Source organism: Coffea arabica, chromosome 3c (genome assembly GCF_036785885.1).
Source record: "Coffea arabica cultivar ET-39 chromosome 3c, Coffea Arabica ET-39 HiFi, whole genome shotgun sequence".
Classification (NCBI taxonomy): domain Eukaryota; kingdom Viridiplantae; phylum Streptophyta; class Magnoliopsida; order Gentianales; family Rubiaceae; genus Coffea; species Coffea arabica.
In genome coordinates this window covers 12,195,581-12,211,780 of record NC_092314.1, presented here as the reverse complement: position 1 = coordinate 12,211,780, position 16,200 = coordinate 12,195,581, and the positions used below count along the sequence as shown (strand labels likewise).

Genomic DNA, 16,200 nt, shown 5'->3' with positions numbered 1-16,200 from the left:
CAAATGTTGTTGATGACGTGGCAGTGAAGTGAAGGTGCTGAAGTTTGTTAGCTGTGTTAGGCATAGGTTGTTTTTACTTTAATGCCCTTTTTTTGGCAGGACGGTAAAATGGTTGGTTTAGGTGTCTATTGTTTAAGAAATTTGCATGCTTTGTTTAAACCAGTTAGTGCTTTCTTTGTGGCCAGTTGTGATTGTGAATTTCTTATGATCAAAGCGCTCAAATTTCTCCAATACAGCGAAGATGATGTGGGCACATTCGCGCGACGCGTGAGGCCTAAATAAATTAGTAATGCACAAAATTTTCACCTGTCTTTCTCACTTAAGCTGCCAATTGAAAATAATATGATAATGTGGAGTCGGAGAATGCTTTATTTTTCTATGAAACAAACAAATAATAATGACATGATGTCGACATTTTTTTCAAGTTCCAAGTTTGATAATTAACTAGGAATGACTCTCATAATTCTACCATTATTAAATAATAAGGTCCAAAATTATTCTTCTGAATTTTTACAAGCATTTTGGACAAAAGTCGTCTCCAGGTTTGATGTCTCGAGTTTGAGACATAGTCAGAGTCAATTAAAAAGAAAAAATGTCAAAAATCCATGTATCTGTGCATTGCAATTAGAATACAATAATCCCAATAATACTAATGAATAAAGACAACGAAAAGGAAATTCACATTTCATAAAACTACGTTTAACTAAGAATTTTTCTTAACCATGACTTAGAGGGAACTCATCATATATATAAACAATCTAATTTTTCTTTCTAAATGGTAAGAATTGGCATCAGTCCTAAGAATTGAGAGAGAGAGAGAGACAGAGAGATTTGGGTCAACTTTCATTAATAGTCTTCGCATGTAAGAAAAATGCTAACGCCCAAGAATTTTTCTTTGGATAGTGATATAAAATGACCTTAATTCTTCTTTGGATAGTGATATAAAATGACCTTAAATAAGTTAGTAGAGGTCAATAAACATGTAGTCCAATAACTCTCTTATTTGAGTAATGTTGTAAAACTAAAAAAAAAAACTGCTATAATAGGAATTGAAATATTAGAGAAAGAAGTACAGAAATGGAAAATGATTTTTTTATGATTCCAACTAATCAAAAAGTACACCCAAGAGGTGCCAGGTACTTCTATATATAGGTACTACAAAATTAAAGGTACACCAATTCTATTAAACACTCGTTACTAGAAGAACATGAATAGCCATATGAAATGGTTCATCCAATACATGAATAGCTCTTATGGATTGAAACCGTTCATCCAATGTAATTCCTTTACATAATGTAGCAATAAATTATGAATTAATTCTCTCGAAAGCAATGAATTATGAATTTATCTTCTTGAGAATACAAATGGACATCCACAGTTTTAGTTGTTTCATAACACTCCCCATTGAATATTCATTACACAAAGAATATGTCTTATTAAAATCTTACTAGAAAAAAATCCAACGGGACAAAAGTTCTAGTGAAGAAAAAAGAGTACACTATTCTTGTGTATTGATTTCTTCCCCTGATGCAAATATCATTTGAGATCTTATAGTCATCGCATTCCAATATTCTTTACCAATTTCTCAAATATTGCAGTCAGCAATGCATTAGTAAATAAATCTATTAAATCATTATCTGATCGGATTTGTTGCACATCAATTTCACTATTCTTTTGTAAATTATGAGTAAAAAAGAATTTGGTGAAATATGTTTCGTTCTATCTCCTTTAATATATTCTCCTTTCAATTGAGCTATACAAGCTGCATTATCTTCATAAAATATAGTTGGAGGATTTTCTTTTTCAGAGGATAATCCACAACTCTTCCGGATATAGTAGGTCATTGATCTTAATCAAACACATTCTCGACTAGCCTCATGAATTGCTATTATTTTAGCATGATTCGATGAGGTGGTGGCTAATAATTGCTTTGTAGATCGCCAAGAAATGGTTGTACCTCCATATGTAAATAGATAACCAGTCTGAGATTTTGTTTTATGCAGAGTAGTTAAATATCCAACATCAGCATAACCAAGCAATTCAAGTTTAGATTTATTTGAATAAAATAACGCAAGATCAATTGTTCCTTAAAGATAACGAAAAATATGTTTAATATCATTCCAATGTCGTCTTGTGGGCGAGGAACTAAATCTTGCTAATAAATTTATTGCAAATGATATATCAGGTCTTGTACAATTAGCAAGATACAGTAGTGCACCAATTGCACTGAGATATGGTACTTTAGGACCAAGTATCTCTTCATCTTCCTCTCACGGTCTAAAGGATCCTTATTAGGATCTAATGATCTGACCATTGGAATACTTAATGTATGTGACTTATCCATATAAAATCGCTTTAATACCTTCCAGGTATAAGCAGTTTGGTGGACAAAAATTTCACTTTTCAAATGCTCAATTTGTAAACTAAAGCAAAATTTTATTTTTCCAAAATCTTTGATCTCAAATTTTTTTTCAAATATTCAACACTGTTTTGAATCTCTTCAGGAGTTCCAATCATATTTAGATCATCAACATATACAACAATTATCACAAAATTTGATCCATTTTTTTTATAAAGACACATGGACATATTGGATCATTGGTATAGCCTTCTTTAGTTAAACATTCATTGAGGTGGTACCACATGCGTTTACATTGTTTGAATTCATACAAAGACCTTTGTAATTTAATGAAATAAATATTTTTAGGATTTGATTTGCATGCTTCAGGCATATTGAATCCTTCGAGAATTCTCATATAAATATCATTTTCAAGATTTTCATATAAATATGCAGTAACGATGTCCATTAGATGCATATCTGATTTTTCATGTACTGCAAAACTCACAAAATATCAATGTGATAGCATCTACTACAGGTGAATAAGTGTAATCATAATCAAATCCAGGCCTTTGTGAAAATCCTTAGGCTACAAGTATTACTTTATACCTTACGATTTCATTTTTCTCACAAATACCCACTTATATCCTACTGGCTTTACACCTTCAGGTGTTTGGACTATAGGTCCAAAAACTTTTCTTTTAACCAGTGAGTTCAATTCAGATTGGATCGCATCTTTTCATTTTAGCCAATCATTTCTACGTCGACATTCATCAATCGATTTAGGCTCGTGATCCTCATTCTCTACCATAATATCAAGTGCTACATTATATGCAAAAATACTATTAATAATTATTTCTTTTCGGTTCCAACTTTTTCCTGAAGTGATAAAATTTATTGAATTTTCTATGATTTCATTCTTCTCAAGAATTGGTTCTTTAGGAGCGATCTCTTCAAGAGGTTGAATTTTGTCACTAATTGTTGATTCATATGCTCCTCTTTTCTTTCGAGAATTTTTATCTTTGGAACCAAGAGATCTCCCACACTTCAGGTGCACTTTAGACTCATTAGCACTTGTAATTTGTCTTTCAAGGACATTAATTTTAATTGGAGCATTTTCAATAGGAATATGTGATTTAGTAACTCTTCTGGAATCATTAAATGCATCCAGTAATTGATTTGTAATTTTTTGCAAATGTGTAATCTTTTGAACTTCTAGTTCACATACTTCGGTACGAGAATCGAGAAATTCAATGATATTTTTAAAGTGATTTCCTTTTTTGGTCGATTTTTATCTCCCCTTAATGTTGAAAAATGTGATTCATCAAAATAACAATCTATAAATCTCGCAGTAAATAAATCACCTATCAATGGTTCCATATACTTAATAATTAAAGGTGATTCATACCCGACATATATTTTCAATCTTTTTTGCGAGCCCAATTTACGACGTTGGGGCAGTGCAACTAGAACATAAACCGAACAACCAAATATTCGTAAATAAAAAATATTGGATTTATCACCAAAAGTTAATTGTAGGGGAAAATAAGTATGATAACTTGTCGGTCTAATTCTCACAAGTGTTGCTGCATGTAATATAGCATGTTCGCAAGCAGATGAAAGTAGTTTAGACCTCATCAACAATGGTTTAACAATTAATTGTACCCGTTTAATAAATGATTCGGCTAGACCATTTTATGTGTGAACATAAGTTACAAGATGTTCAACAGTTATTCCAATGGGCATGCAATAATCGTCAAAAGTATGTGATGAATATTCACCAGCATTATCTAGATGAATTTTCTTTATTGGATAGTCTGAAAATTGTGCTCGCAATTTAATTATTTGAGCAAGCAATCTCGCAAACACTAGGTTGGGAGTAGATAATAAACATACATGTGACCATCCAGTTGATACATCAATTAGCACCATAAATTATCGAAATGATCCACATATATCACCATAAATTCGTTCTAGAAATGTAGGGGATTCAGTCCCAACTTTAGCGGGTGATGGTCTAATTAATTTTCCGTGGGAACAAGCAACACAGGAAAATTCATTTGCTTTTAATATCTTTTGATTTTTCAATGAGTGACCATGTGAATTCTCGATTATTCGTCTCATCATTATAGATTCAAGATTTCTGAAATGATCATGTCAAATGATAAAATTATTGGGATGAGTAGACTTCTGGTCTACTAGGTGATAAATTTCAATTGCACTAATTTGTGCATAATATAAGCCAAAAGAAAAAGAAGGTAATTTTTCTACTACGTATTTCTGCCTAGAAATGATACTTTTGATTAATAAAAATTCTTTATTTGTCTCAGTTATTGTCCCGATATGATATCTGTTTTCGTGGATATCTTTAAAACTCAATAAATTTCTCCGAGACTTGGGAGACAGTAGTGCATTATTTACGACAATTTTAGTCCCTTCAGTAAGAAATAGAGTGGCTCTTTCGAATCTTTCAATCAATTTTGCACTACCACTTATGGTATTAACATTTGTCTCTCTCATTTTCATACAAGAAAATTTTCTTATTTTTCAATATAGTGTGCGTAGTAGCACTATCAATGAGACAAATGTCATCATCACCATTATTTAATCCCAAATATTTGGCATCCGTTTCTCAATAAGTAGACAGAAGTTACTGGAAAAATACGGGCAGAATTTCGGCAGAATCTCGTGTTTCACTTTTTTTTAAGGTAGAGACTCCGTTTTCACCTTTTTGTTCAAAAGTAGAGACTTGTACTGATAACGTGTTGTAAAACTAAAAAAAAAATGAACTACTATAATAGGAATTGAAATATTAGAGAAAGAAGTACAAAAATAGAGAATGATTTTCTTATTATTCCAACTAATCAAAAAGTACACCCAAGAGGTGCTAAGGTACCTCTATATATAGGTACTACAAAATTAGAGGTACAACAATTCTATTAAACACTCATTACTACAAGAATATAAATAGCCATATGAAATGGTTCATCCAATACATGAATAGCTCTTATGGATTGAAACCGTTCATCCAATGTAATTCCTTTACATAATATAGCAATGAATTATGAATTAATCCTCTTGGGAGCAATGAATTGTGAATTGATCCTTTTGAGAATACAAATGGGCATCCGCACTTTTAGTTGTTTCATAACAAGTAACTATATTTTGAACCCATAATGTCATATTAAACCTTAAATATTTATTTTGATCATTTGTGGCCAAAGTTAACAATTGTTGTCACAATACATTTCCAACTCTTATTTTGGATTCGTTGCCCAATAAACATATAATTTAATTTCGAATCACCATAATTTCATACATTGTTCAATTAAAAAGAATATGGGTGATGTGTAATGTATATTGTGGATTTCCTCCTGCTCACCAATAATAGAAGCTGACACCATCTTTGAATCTAGGAAAGGAAAAAAAAATTGAAAACCTGCTTGTCGTTGGTTACGGACATCAGTCCTCAACACACGCGTGGCGTGGTGCGGTGTCGTGTGTGCGTGTACTAATCAAGTTTCGCATTTGATTTCTTACGGATAATTTTGAAAACCTCCTCCGAGGTCTCGGACAATTTCAGACAATTCCCCTTAGATTTTAGAAATAACACCAACCTCCCTTATGTTCACTATTTATGCTTCAAAATAGATCCAATAGACTATCATTTCCTTCAAATAACCTAAACTACCCTTTTTACCCTAAAAATTACAAAGAAAACAACAAAAGCTTTTGCTAAATGTTGATTGCATCCCTTGATTGCCTTCTTCCAAATTAGACTATCACGAAAGTCATGAAATCTTTTCCACAAAAAAAATAAAAGATAAAAATAAGGAATTTTGATGATCGTGTGCTTTTAAGCAACACTATTAGGAAAATCAAGTAACCACCCTAATTTGAATCAAAACCAATTCCAACGACTGTGGATGCCCAAGAAACCACAATCCAATTTATTTCCCGCAACCTAAACAAATCTCGCCACTTGCTACCAAATTTGATAAAACTCAACCTCAAATTTTGTCCAAAACAACAATTCATCAACAATCAACCCCCACACTCAAATCCCCTTGCCTCTTCCTCTCATTGCGGCCATTTTTTTTCAGCAAATCATTGTCTAAAGCCCAATATCCATCTATCAAACTTTTAATATGTGACATCACCAAGTTTTATCACCCATAATCCACCAAAATCAAATAAAATAGAGGCAAAATAATCAAACCCACTACACTTAAAATATGGGGAAAAAAAGGAGAGAGATGAGCCTAGTCACTTTTGCAAAGAGAAAGGGAGATGTAAGGGAAATCAAAGAAGGAGAAGGGAAGGGAATGGAACAAAGCACAAGCCAAGGTTGATGGACAAAAATTGGTCTTGAAGTAGAGAAGAAAAGTTGGGGAAAAGGGATTAGGAAAGTGGTTATAGGAAGATTGGCATGGGAAAGTGAGCAAAGGTAGAAGGCACAAGCGTAAAAGGCTAAAAGAGAAAAGAAATTGATTTTTTTTTGTTTTCGCTTGGATTTCTGGCCTTCTTTTTTCCCATAAAAAAGTCTTTTGAGTATCCTATTAGGGGTAGTAGAGTACTTTTGCACCAATAGGAATGGTACGTGTAATTTTAAAATTTTGAGGGGAGCTTCTTGAGATTATTAAAAGCCTCAAGCGAGGTTTCTGAAATTATCCCAATTTCTTACTATGTGCTAGTGTTTTGGTAGCTAGTTGTTGATAGAAAATTTCCAAAAGTGGCAGTTGGAGAATTAATTTCTTAAAAAATCCCTCATTTGTTTCCTAATTCTTTAGCCAAGTTAATTCTCTCTTATGCATTCTCTCTTCTACTTCTTGGTACTGAGCATTCACAATAAGCTCAGAACCACTCCTTACGAGTGTACACGAATGAGGTTTGACGAGCATAGGTATACATACAACAATAATTTGTTTAGTCAACCAGAACGGCCAAGAAAACATGACAGGATGGAGGAAAAAAATTTATTCAGGTATACAAATTGTTAAATAATAGAATATTATAAAGATCTGATTGACGGTGAAAAATTTTTCATATTGACTCCTATAAGCACAAATAGACATACATATTTGGTTGGATTTTAACAGTGGAAAAATATGTCAAACAATGTAATTTGGATGATATTCTTTGTTGGGTTGATGCAAGTATGTTGGCAAAACATGTTTTTAAGAAAAAGGCACAATTATTCTTTCAAGTGATGCGTAAAATAATGGCAGAAAGTATTTATAAAGCCTTTATTGGTCATACTAAAATACTTTAGAGATTTTGGAAGGATATTTACTATGTTTTGCACACGATTGAGAGAAATTATGCTTTCAAACCGAAATCTAGTTGTTGGAATTAGTTTGTGGATTTTAAAAATGATAGATTTGTTGATAATATGGGTGATATCAAAAATTTTGAATCAATTGATAGTTTTGATTTGCGTACCTTGTTTGGAGAAATTAGAAGTAATGAATTTGTTGAAAAAAATAATATGGTAATTTGACAAAAGAAGAAGAAAATTTTGATTTGATAAGAGAAGAGAACATGAAATTGTTGTTGAAAAATTCGTTGGTTGCGGACTCTCTTCAAAGTGATGGGAGAATGTTTGATTTTATAGATATGGATGTCATCGGAATTGAAAAATATTTTACTCCAAAAGAGTTGACTGACAGTATGAAAATTTTGGATGATTGTAGTAGTGGTTATTTTGAATTATTTGGTGATGATAATTTTAGCCAAAAAGCAATCTATGATTTTGTATTTTTAGGCACTTTCATTGGTGGCAAATATGGTGATTCTGGTGATGAATGGGTTTGTATAAGTGAGTACTTTGATCAAGAAGAAATTACTGAGAAATTTTTTACAAAATACATAGTGCGTCCACTGTTACATGTAAAAATGAAATTAATAACTGGTAACAAGTTAGAGTTTCATGTCAAGTGTACTACAACATAGAAATTATTGCTCAAGAAGGTGTTGAACCTATCTCAATGGATAGTTTGGTTTAAGGGAGGCAATGTTGACAAATTAAACTAAGCCTAGAAATATTTATTTATTTTTAGTTTTATTTGAGTTATGTTTTTAGTAGTTGTGTGATTTAGGAATTTCTGTTTTATTTGGTAATTTCTTATGCAAGTGGTTTCTTTCCTAACAAGTTTGGTAGATTATAAATAGGACATTATTTAGGTTGGTTTCTCAAGAGAAAGAATCTAGAAGAATTAGCAAGGTTTTCTATTATGGTATGACTTTTTTCATTGTTTGAGATTTCAATAATATTGTGTGTTGAATTTGTTATTTTCTTCTCTCCCACATATATTTTGAGTGTTTGTTTTATCCTTTTAATTCTGTAACCTTGTATGCTTTGATTATTATTAGAACCAGCTGAATTTATTGTGGTATGATTTTCTTCATTGTTTGAAATTTCAATAATATTGTGAGTTGAATTTATTATTTTCTTTTCTTCCACGTATATTTTGAGTATTTGTTTTATCCCACCAATTCTGTAACCCTGCACGCATTGATTATTATTAGATCCTTAAAATTTGGGTTCTACATTAATATGACATCTAACCTTCACCAAATGTGCTCAACTTAATGGTTCAAACTCCACCATCTCCTTCAAGGATTTCCACACTCTTAATAGCCTGTGGCATTAAGGGTGGTCATCAAGGATGGCGGCCTTGAACAACCTTGCAGGAGGGATTGGGGAGGTCATCTCAGCACTACAAGTGATAGGGGCCATGATGCTTTAATTTGTGTTTTCACAAATGGACAAGATCAAGAACAGGAGGGTTTGATGGATCTTGAAAAGATTTTGCGGTGCAAAGAATGGTGAGCAATAAGTGTATTTATAGACTACTGACAGTAATGAATTCATATCTAAAAACAACAAGTGAATTATTTCATTCTCTTAGTCATGGCTGATCATTCAAAAATAGCAATAGATACATATTGAACCTGATAATAAAAAAATACGTACTCTCAGATGGCTGGCTGTTTGAATAAGACTTTGGCTCTCAGTGCCCTTTCTAGAATTCGTTTAAATATTCAACAATTTTGGAATTGAAAATTATGGATACATTTTAATATTGTAACCAAAAAGACAGAAGTCCAACAAGGAAACAAATAATAACTAAAATTAGCATTACTTCAGAATCAAATTTCGTTAGCGACGTGAAGAAGTTCTATGAGTTTTGGTCCAAAACACGGGTTTTGATATTTCAACATTGCGACCTAATGTTTATAGTCCCAAAACTATTTCGTTAATGTCAAAATAGTCCCTAAACTTTTTACGAGTCAATTTAGTCTCTCAACTATTTTTACAAAGCTGAAATAGTCCCTAATTTTATTATAAGCCAATTTAGTCCCTCAACTATTTTTCTTAAGCTGAAATAGTCCCTCACCAATGTTTACATAGCCAATTTTATCTTTATTTGGATGATCCATCTAATTTATCAAGTTTAGTATCGACAGCCAATGTCATAATAGGAAATCCAATCACAGCCCTTATTAAAACAATAAAAAAACATACATCTATCAAAAAATCGACAACGAAATTGAATAATATGGAAAACAAAAAGAAATTGAGCTTCTTTCAGCTTTATTTCTTAAAGGAGTAATCATAATTATAGCACATTTTTCCAACTTTTAGCATATTCTTGTTGTGTTATTTTCCCTTTTCTCCATTCAATGGACTGAGTTGGATCCATGTGAGATTTTAGGCATCAGCTCCATTTTTTTCTCCGTAAGAAACATTATGTTTTTTGTTCTCTACATGATTCAATTTTGTTTTTAATTTTTTGTCAAATATCTATTTCTTCTATCATTTTTGTAAGGGCATTGACTAAATTTCTTATTTTGCCCCTGATTGTTAGTGCACAAGGTTGATAAATTGGGTAGATAAGTCAAACAAGGACGAAACTGGCCAAATAAATAAAGGTTAGGTGCTATTTCACTTAAACAAAATAGTTGAGAGACTAAAGGTTAGGCGCAATGTCTGGGTGCGGAGGTGCGGCAGCACGTGATGGTTGCTGATGCAAGAGACGGTGGGCAGGTGTTGGGGACCCAACGTGCAGCAGATATTTTTGCTGCAACAATGCAGACAGCGATGGCAGATGATGATCCTAACTGTGGGCAGACGTTAGGAGTCCAAAAGGCAGCAGAGGCTGTTGCCGCACCTGGGGCATCAGTCACCGCTCCAGCATCTGGGTTGACAGAATCTGTTGCCGCAACTGGAGCAAGTGAGGATCGAGCAACGGTGGGGACGGTGGATGTTGCAGCTGCTAATTTGGCAGTGGTGGAGCTGGCTCCAAATGGGGGAAGAGAGCAGGCAGCGGAACTTGGAGAGAAGAGGGCGATGGACACCAGCGGCACTAGCAGCAACTCTGCTTCAAAGGGCTTGAACGAAGCAGTTGCGGGTACTGCCTGTGATGATATCCCAAATGAGCAGCAATGGCAGGAGCAAGATATAGGGGATGGGGCTATGGTGCTAGCTGAACAAGGGTCTTTAAGTGCAGCTGAGGAGGAGGACTTAATCGGCGGTGCACATCCGGTATCCGCCATAATGGTGGAGCTCAACATCGATCAAGCCGACGTACTGGTCCAACGGGATAGGCGAACAAGGAAAAAAGGCGCTCGGGCTCAGTTCCTATCAGATAGGCAGCTGCGGTCATCGGTAACATTATCTCAAAACTCTTTCCAACCTTTATCCCATGATTAGTGGGCTATTTTGGAATATTAGAGGGGTCTCCAAACCCCCCAACCTGCGTCGTCTGATTAAGCTAGTTCGTTTGCATAACTTGAAATTTGTTGCTATTTGTGAACCGAAGCTAGCAATGTCCCAAATAGATTCTATTAAAATGCGGTTACCATTTGATTCTGTAGTGGGTAACTTGTCTGCAGACATATGGGTGCTGTTTAGTGCTCCGATTACATGTACTATAATAGGTAATTCTTCACAGCACATTATGTTACTGGTGCATCACCCGTGGCTACCAAGGTCGCTGTGCTTCTCGTTTGTGCATGCCCGGTGCACGATGGAGGAGCGGCGAATTTTATGGCAAGACCTGTTGACTGACAAACCCACCTCACTTCCGTGGTGTGTCTGTGGTGACTTTAATGTGATCATAGACCCTCACGAGAAGCGAGGGAGGAGACCATTTGCTAGAGCAGAGGGTATGGAGCTACTGTCATTCATGGAGGAGGCGGAGGTCTTTGACGCGGGTTTCTCTGGATCCAGCTACACGTGGTGTAATAATCGGAGAGGCCGCGAACGAATTTGGAAGCGTCTAGACAGGCTACTAATTAATGGAATCTTCTCAGATGCCGTTTCATCTGTGTCAGTAGTCCATCTGGCTAGACATCCGTCAGATCATGCCCCGCTGAGGATTGGTTTGGCATCACGCATGGATAATAAGCCTAGGCCGTTCCGCTTTTTGAATCTCTGGACAGACAGAAAGGATCTGCTGGAGGTTATTCGAAATGCATGGCAGTTAGAGTGTACGGGCTCCCCCCTACGGAAGTTATGTTCCAAATTAGTAAAGGCCCGACGGGTGATACAGGAGTGGAATAAGGAGGCTTTTGGAAATATTTTTATTGCTGTTCAAAGGGCAGAATCGGACTTGTTAGCAGCGGAAAATCGAGTGGAGGAGGATGAATCGGGGGACGCTCAAATTGAGCTGCAAAAGGCTCAAGCAAAATTGCGGCTGGCGTTGTCCAACGAAGAGCGATTTTGGAGTCAAAAGACTCGCGTCAAATGGCTCCGGCACGGGGATAGGAACTCTAAGTATTTTCATGCTACCGTACAGCAACGAAGGGTGCAAGGGGCGATTCATAGGATGCAGGATGAGAGTGGGGCATGGGTTGAGGACGATGAGGGGATTGCCTCCATGGCAGTCCGGTATTTCTCGGAGCCGTTCTCGGAGCCAGGAGGGGCATCAGGGGACTTATTGCACCTGATTCCGCGTGTTGTCACGGGGGATGATAATGAGACACTTGAAACATGTCCGTCCCTTGAGGAGGTGAAAAGAGTGATCTTTGCTATAGATGGGGACAGTTCGGCAGGCCCAGACGGCTTTACAGGTAAGTTTTTCACTTTTGCATGGGAGATTATTGCACATGATGTCTATCAAGCAGTGCTGAGTTTTTTCTGTGGGGCGGAGCTGCCTAGATTTATTACTTCTACATCTATTGTTCTAATCCCGAAGGTACCAAATCCTCAGGACTTTTCGAAATATCGGCCTATTAGCCTTTGCAATTTTATTAATAAAGTGTTATCTAGAATTTTGGCGGATAGGCTTGTGGGGATATTGCCAAAACTGGTGTCACCGCAACAGACGGGTTTTGTCAAGGGTAGGAATATAACTGAGAACTATCTACTGGCCCAGGAATTGATGTCGGGATTTAGACACCGGGCTAGAGGGGGAAATGTAATTTTCAAGTTAGACATGGCTAAAGCGTATGACAGAGTCTCGTGGGGTTTCACTGTCGGTGTCTTGCGCAAATTTGGGTTTGGGGAACGATTCATTGACATGGTCTGGAGGTTGGTTTCAAACGTGTGGTTTTCAGTGATTATTAATGGGGCATCACATGGGTTTTTTAAATCTAGTCGAGGTATCCGTCAGGGAGACCCTTTGTCTCCGGCTTTATTCGTTATTGGAGCGGAGGTATTGTCAAGGGGGCTGAACAGTCTCACAGCTCAATCTGGCTTTTTGGGTTACACAGTACCCAGGGGATGTCCCCCTGTGACACACCTGGCGTTTGCCGACGACGTTCTGGTCTTTGCGAATGGCTCGGCTACATCCTTGAAGAAAGTCATGCAGATTTTAGAGCAGTACCAGCAAGCTTCTGGCCAGCTGGTGAATGTCCAGAAGTGTAGTTACTTAGTTCACCCATCTATGTCACCTTCGCGCCGGAGGGTAATAGAGAGGATAACGGGATTCTCCCGCCAGCAGTTCCCCGTTCGATATCTAGGTTTCCCTCTATATCTGGGAAGGTGCAAATCGGCCTATTATGGGGAGATGTGTCATAAGATTGCCGCCCGAATTATATCATGGAAGTCGAAACTATTATCCCCAGGAGGGAGGCTGGTGTTGATCAAGCACGTCCTAACATCCATGCCCATTCATCTCTTATCTGCTGCAGTGGTCCCTGGTGTAATATTTAAAAGCATTGAGAAGCTGTGTTCCAATTTCTTATGGGGCTCATCGCACGAGCAAGTGAAGCACCACTGGATCCGGTGGTCCAATCTATGTTATCCGGTGGAAGAGGGGGGGTGGGGTTTCGGCAAGTGAGGGAGGTGTACAACGCATTCTCGTGTAAGTTATGGTGGTGTTTGCGCACATGATCATCTTTGTGGTCTCAGTTCATGCGGGCAAAATATTGTAATGGGATCCACCCCTGTCAAGCAACCATCGCTCCGTTTGCGTCGGCAACGTGGCGCCGTATGGTAAATGTGAGCCGGCATGTAGAATTATCTATATTATGGCTGGTGAATGAGGGGGAGTGCAGTTTCTGGTACGATAATTGGTTGGGGAGTGGGGCACTGTTCCTTAGAGTGGCAGATACGCCGCATGTGTCTTTTGCGGAATTGGTGTGCAATGGGAGCTGGAATATCTATCGGCTGACACAAATATTACCGCCGGAGTGTGTTGCTAATGTGGTACGGCTCCCGGTGCCTCGCAGGGGGTTCCCTGACGAAGCTGTCTGGATGCCTACGACGTCAGGGAAATTTTCTTTAGCATCGGCCTACCAAGAGGTTCGCCAGGTTCGGAATAACTCAATGGCTTTCTCCAGAATCTGGCAATCTAGCATTCCATTGAAAATCTCCTTTTTCATGCACCGAATGCTACTGAGAAGATTGCCCCTAGATGACATTCTGGGACGGATGGGGTTTCAGTTACCGTCCAAATGTTTCTGCTGTGTGCCTGCCACAGGAGAGGAACTCGAGCATGTATTTTCCACGGGACAACTGGCCTCCCAGGTCTGGAGTTACTTCCAAAACATGTGCGGTGTAGTCGTCCAGGGCTCCGAAGTACATGCACGTTTGATTACGTGGTGGCTTTCCCCGGCGTTGTCTCGGCAGCAGAGGTTTGTGTTGGATGTGCTCCCTAGTCTCATTTGCTGGAATATTTGGAAGGCCAGGAATAGAGCGGTCTTTGATGGTATCCAGCCGCAAGACCAAGGTATTTGTAATATGATTGCTCACGATGTCAAAGCTGCGTTTGAGATTCGGTTTCAGAAGGAGTTGGGTATGCTGACTTTCCCCCAATTTTATGAGAAGATCTCTTACCCATCCTATGTTTACAATATCAGAGTTGTCCGATAGAAGGGGGGAGGCCAAGGGGTGCTGACACTCAATACCGATGGATGCTCTAAGGGGAATCCGGGTGTGTGTGGAGGAGGGGGTGGTCAGGGATTCGAATGGGCATGCTGTGTTTGCGTTCTCGGCGTTCCTTGGAGAGGGCACGAGTCTACGAGCAGAGGCATTGGCTGCCTTGGTTGGCAGCCGGTTATGTCGTGCGAAGGGAGTTGAACGTCTGGCTATACAAGCTGATTCATTACTGTTGATTGGGATATTACAAGGGCGGCTACATTGCCCCTGGCACATTAAGAGAGAGGTGGAGCAAATATTGAGCCTGGCGGGGGAACGTCCTATTTTCATGCACTGTTATAGGGAATCGAACAAGGTTGCTGACATCTTGTCCAATGAGGGGGTTTCTCACCCGCTAGAAGAGGTTAGGATTTATGACAGTTGGTACACTATTCCGTTGCTGGCCAGGGGGGAAATTAGGCTTAACAGATTAGGAGTACCTTCCATTAGAAGAATAAAGGGAACTAGGGATTTGGTGTGAAAAACATGGGCATTGCCCTGTAAGCGACGTAAAAGGTTGTGATGTTACGTTTTTCTGAATAAAAAAGATGGAATTGTTTTTTTTTTTTTAAAAAAAAAAAAGAGAGACTAAATTGGCTCATAATAAAGTTTAAGGACTATTTCAGCTTTGTAAAAATAGTTGGGGGACTAAACTGACTCATAATAAATTTTACGGACTATTTTGATTTTAGCAAAATAATTTAGGGAATAAATTGGTGTTTTGCTCTATTTATTTCTCAATCTTTCAAAAATTTCATTAGATGATACCAAAATATTACAACTCACCCAACATCAAGACATTCCACAGACTGGAGCTAAATTATCTATTCACGGAGTTTGTAAGTTTGACTCCTACATGTGATGACGCCTTGAAAAGTTCTGGGTCAAGTCTTCACTTCCGAGTAAGAGTCAGCATCTACGGGCACTCCTCATATTGAATCTAGATTAGTTTCATTGAGGGTGGAGATACGGATGCTCAAAGAGAAAAAAAAAAAGTACAGAATCCTTTTTTAAAAACGGCAAGCAAATCAATTAATTCTCTTAGTCATGGTTGATCAGCCAAAAATGGCAATGGATACATATTGAACCTGAAACTCAATAGAAACGTGCACACTCCGAGATGGCTGCTGACTTTTGAATAAGGTGAACTTTGACTCCCAGTGCCATTTCTAGAATTCCACAAGTATTCAACAATTTTGGAATTTAAATTTATGGCTACATTTTAATATTGTTCCAAAAAAAAAGGCAAATAATTAAATAAAACTATTATTACTTCAGAATCAAAATTCGTTGGCGATATGAGGAGTTTAATAAGTACTTGTTTTGAAACGTGGGGTATGACATTTCAACATTGTGACCTATTGTTTCCATATATTATATTCTCAATCGTTTGCAAATATACGTTAGATGATACATAAATATTACAACTCACCCAACATAAAGTTTTCACATTCCTATATTGTGGGCGACTGTTTTGATATAATTCTTACTCAAT

At 37.3% G+C, this 16,200-nt stretch overlaps 2 protein-coding genes across 2 annotated transcripts; both read left to right on the top strand.

The window, feature by feature from the left end:
- Positions 1 to 13,778: 13,778 nt before the first annotated feature.
- Positions 13,779 to 14,660, top strand: LOC140037812 (uncharacterized). Its single transcript, XM_072082947.1, has one exon. The coding sequence runs from the start codon at positions 13,779 to 13,781 to the stop codon at positions 14,658 to 14,660; it is 882 nt and encodes a 293-aa protein (XP_071939048.1).
- A 37-nt stretch (positions 14,661 to 14,697) lies between these two features.
- LOC140037811 (uncharacterized) lies at positions 14,698 to 15,186 on the top strand. The gene has a single exon (XM_072082946.1). It carries the CDS (start codon positions 14,698 to 14,700, stop codon positions 15,184 to 15,186), a length of 489 nt encoding a protein of 162 aa, XP_071939047.1.
- The last annotated feature ends 1,014 nt before the right edge of the window (positions 15,187 to 16,200 follow it).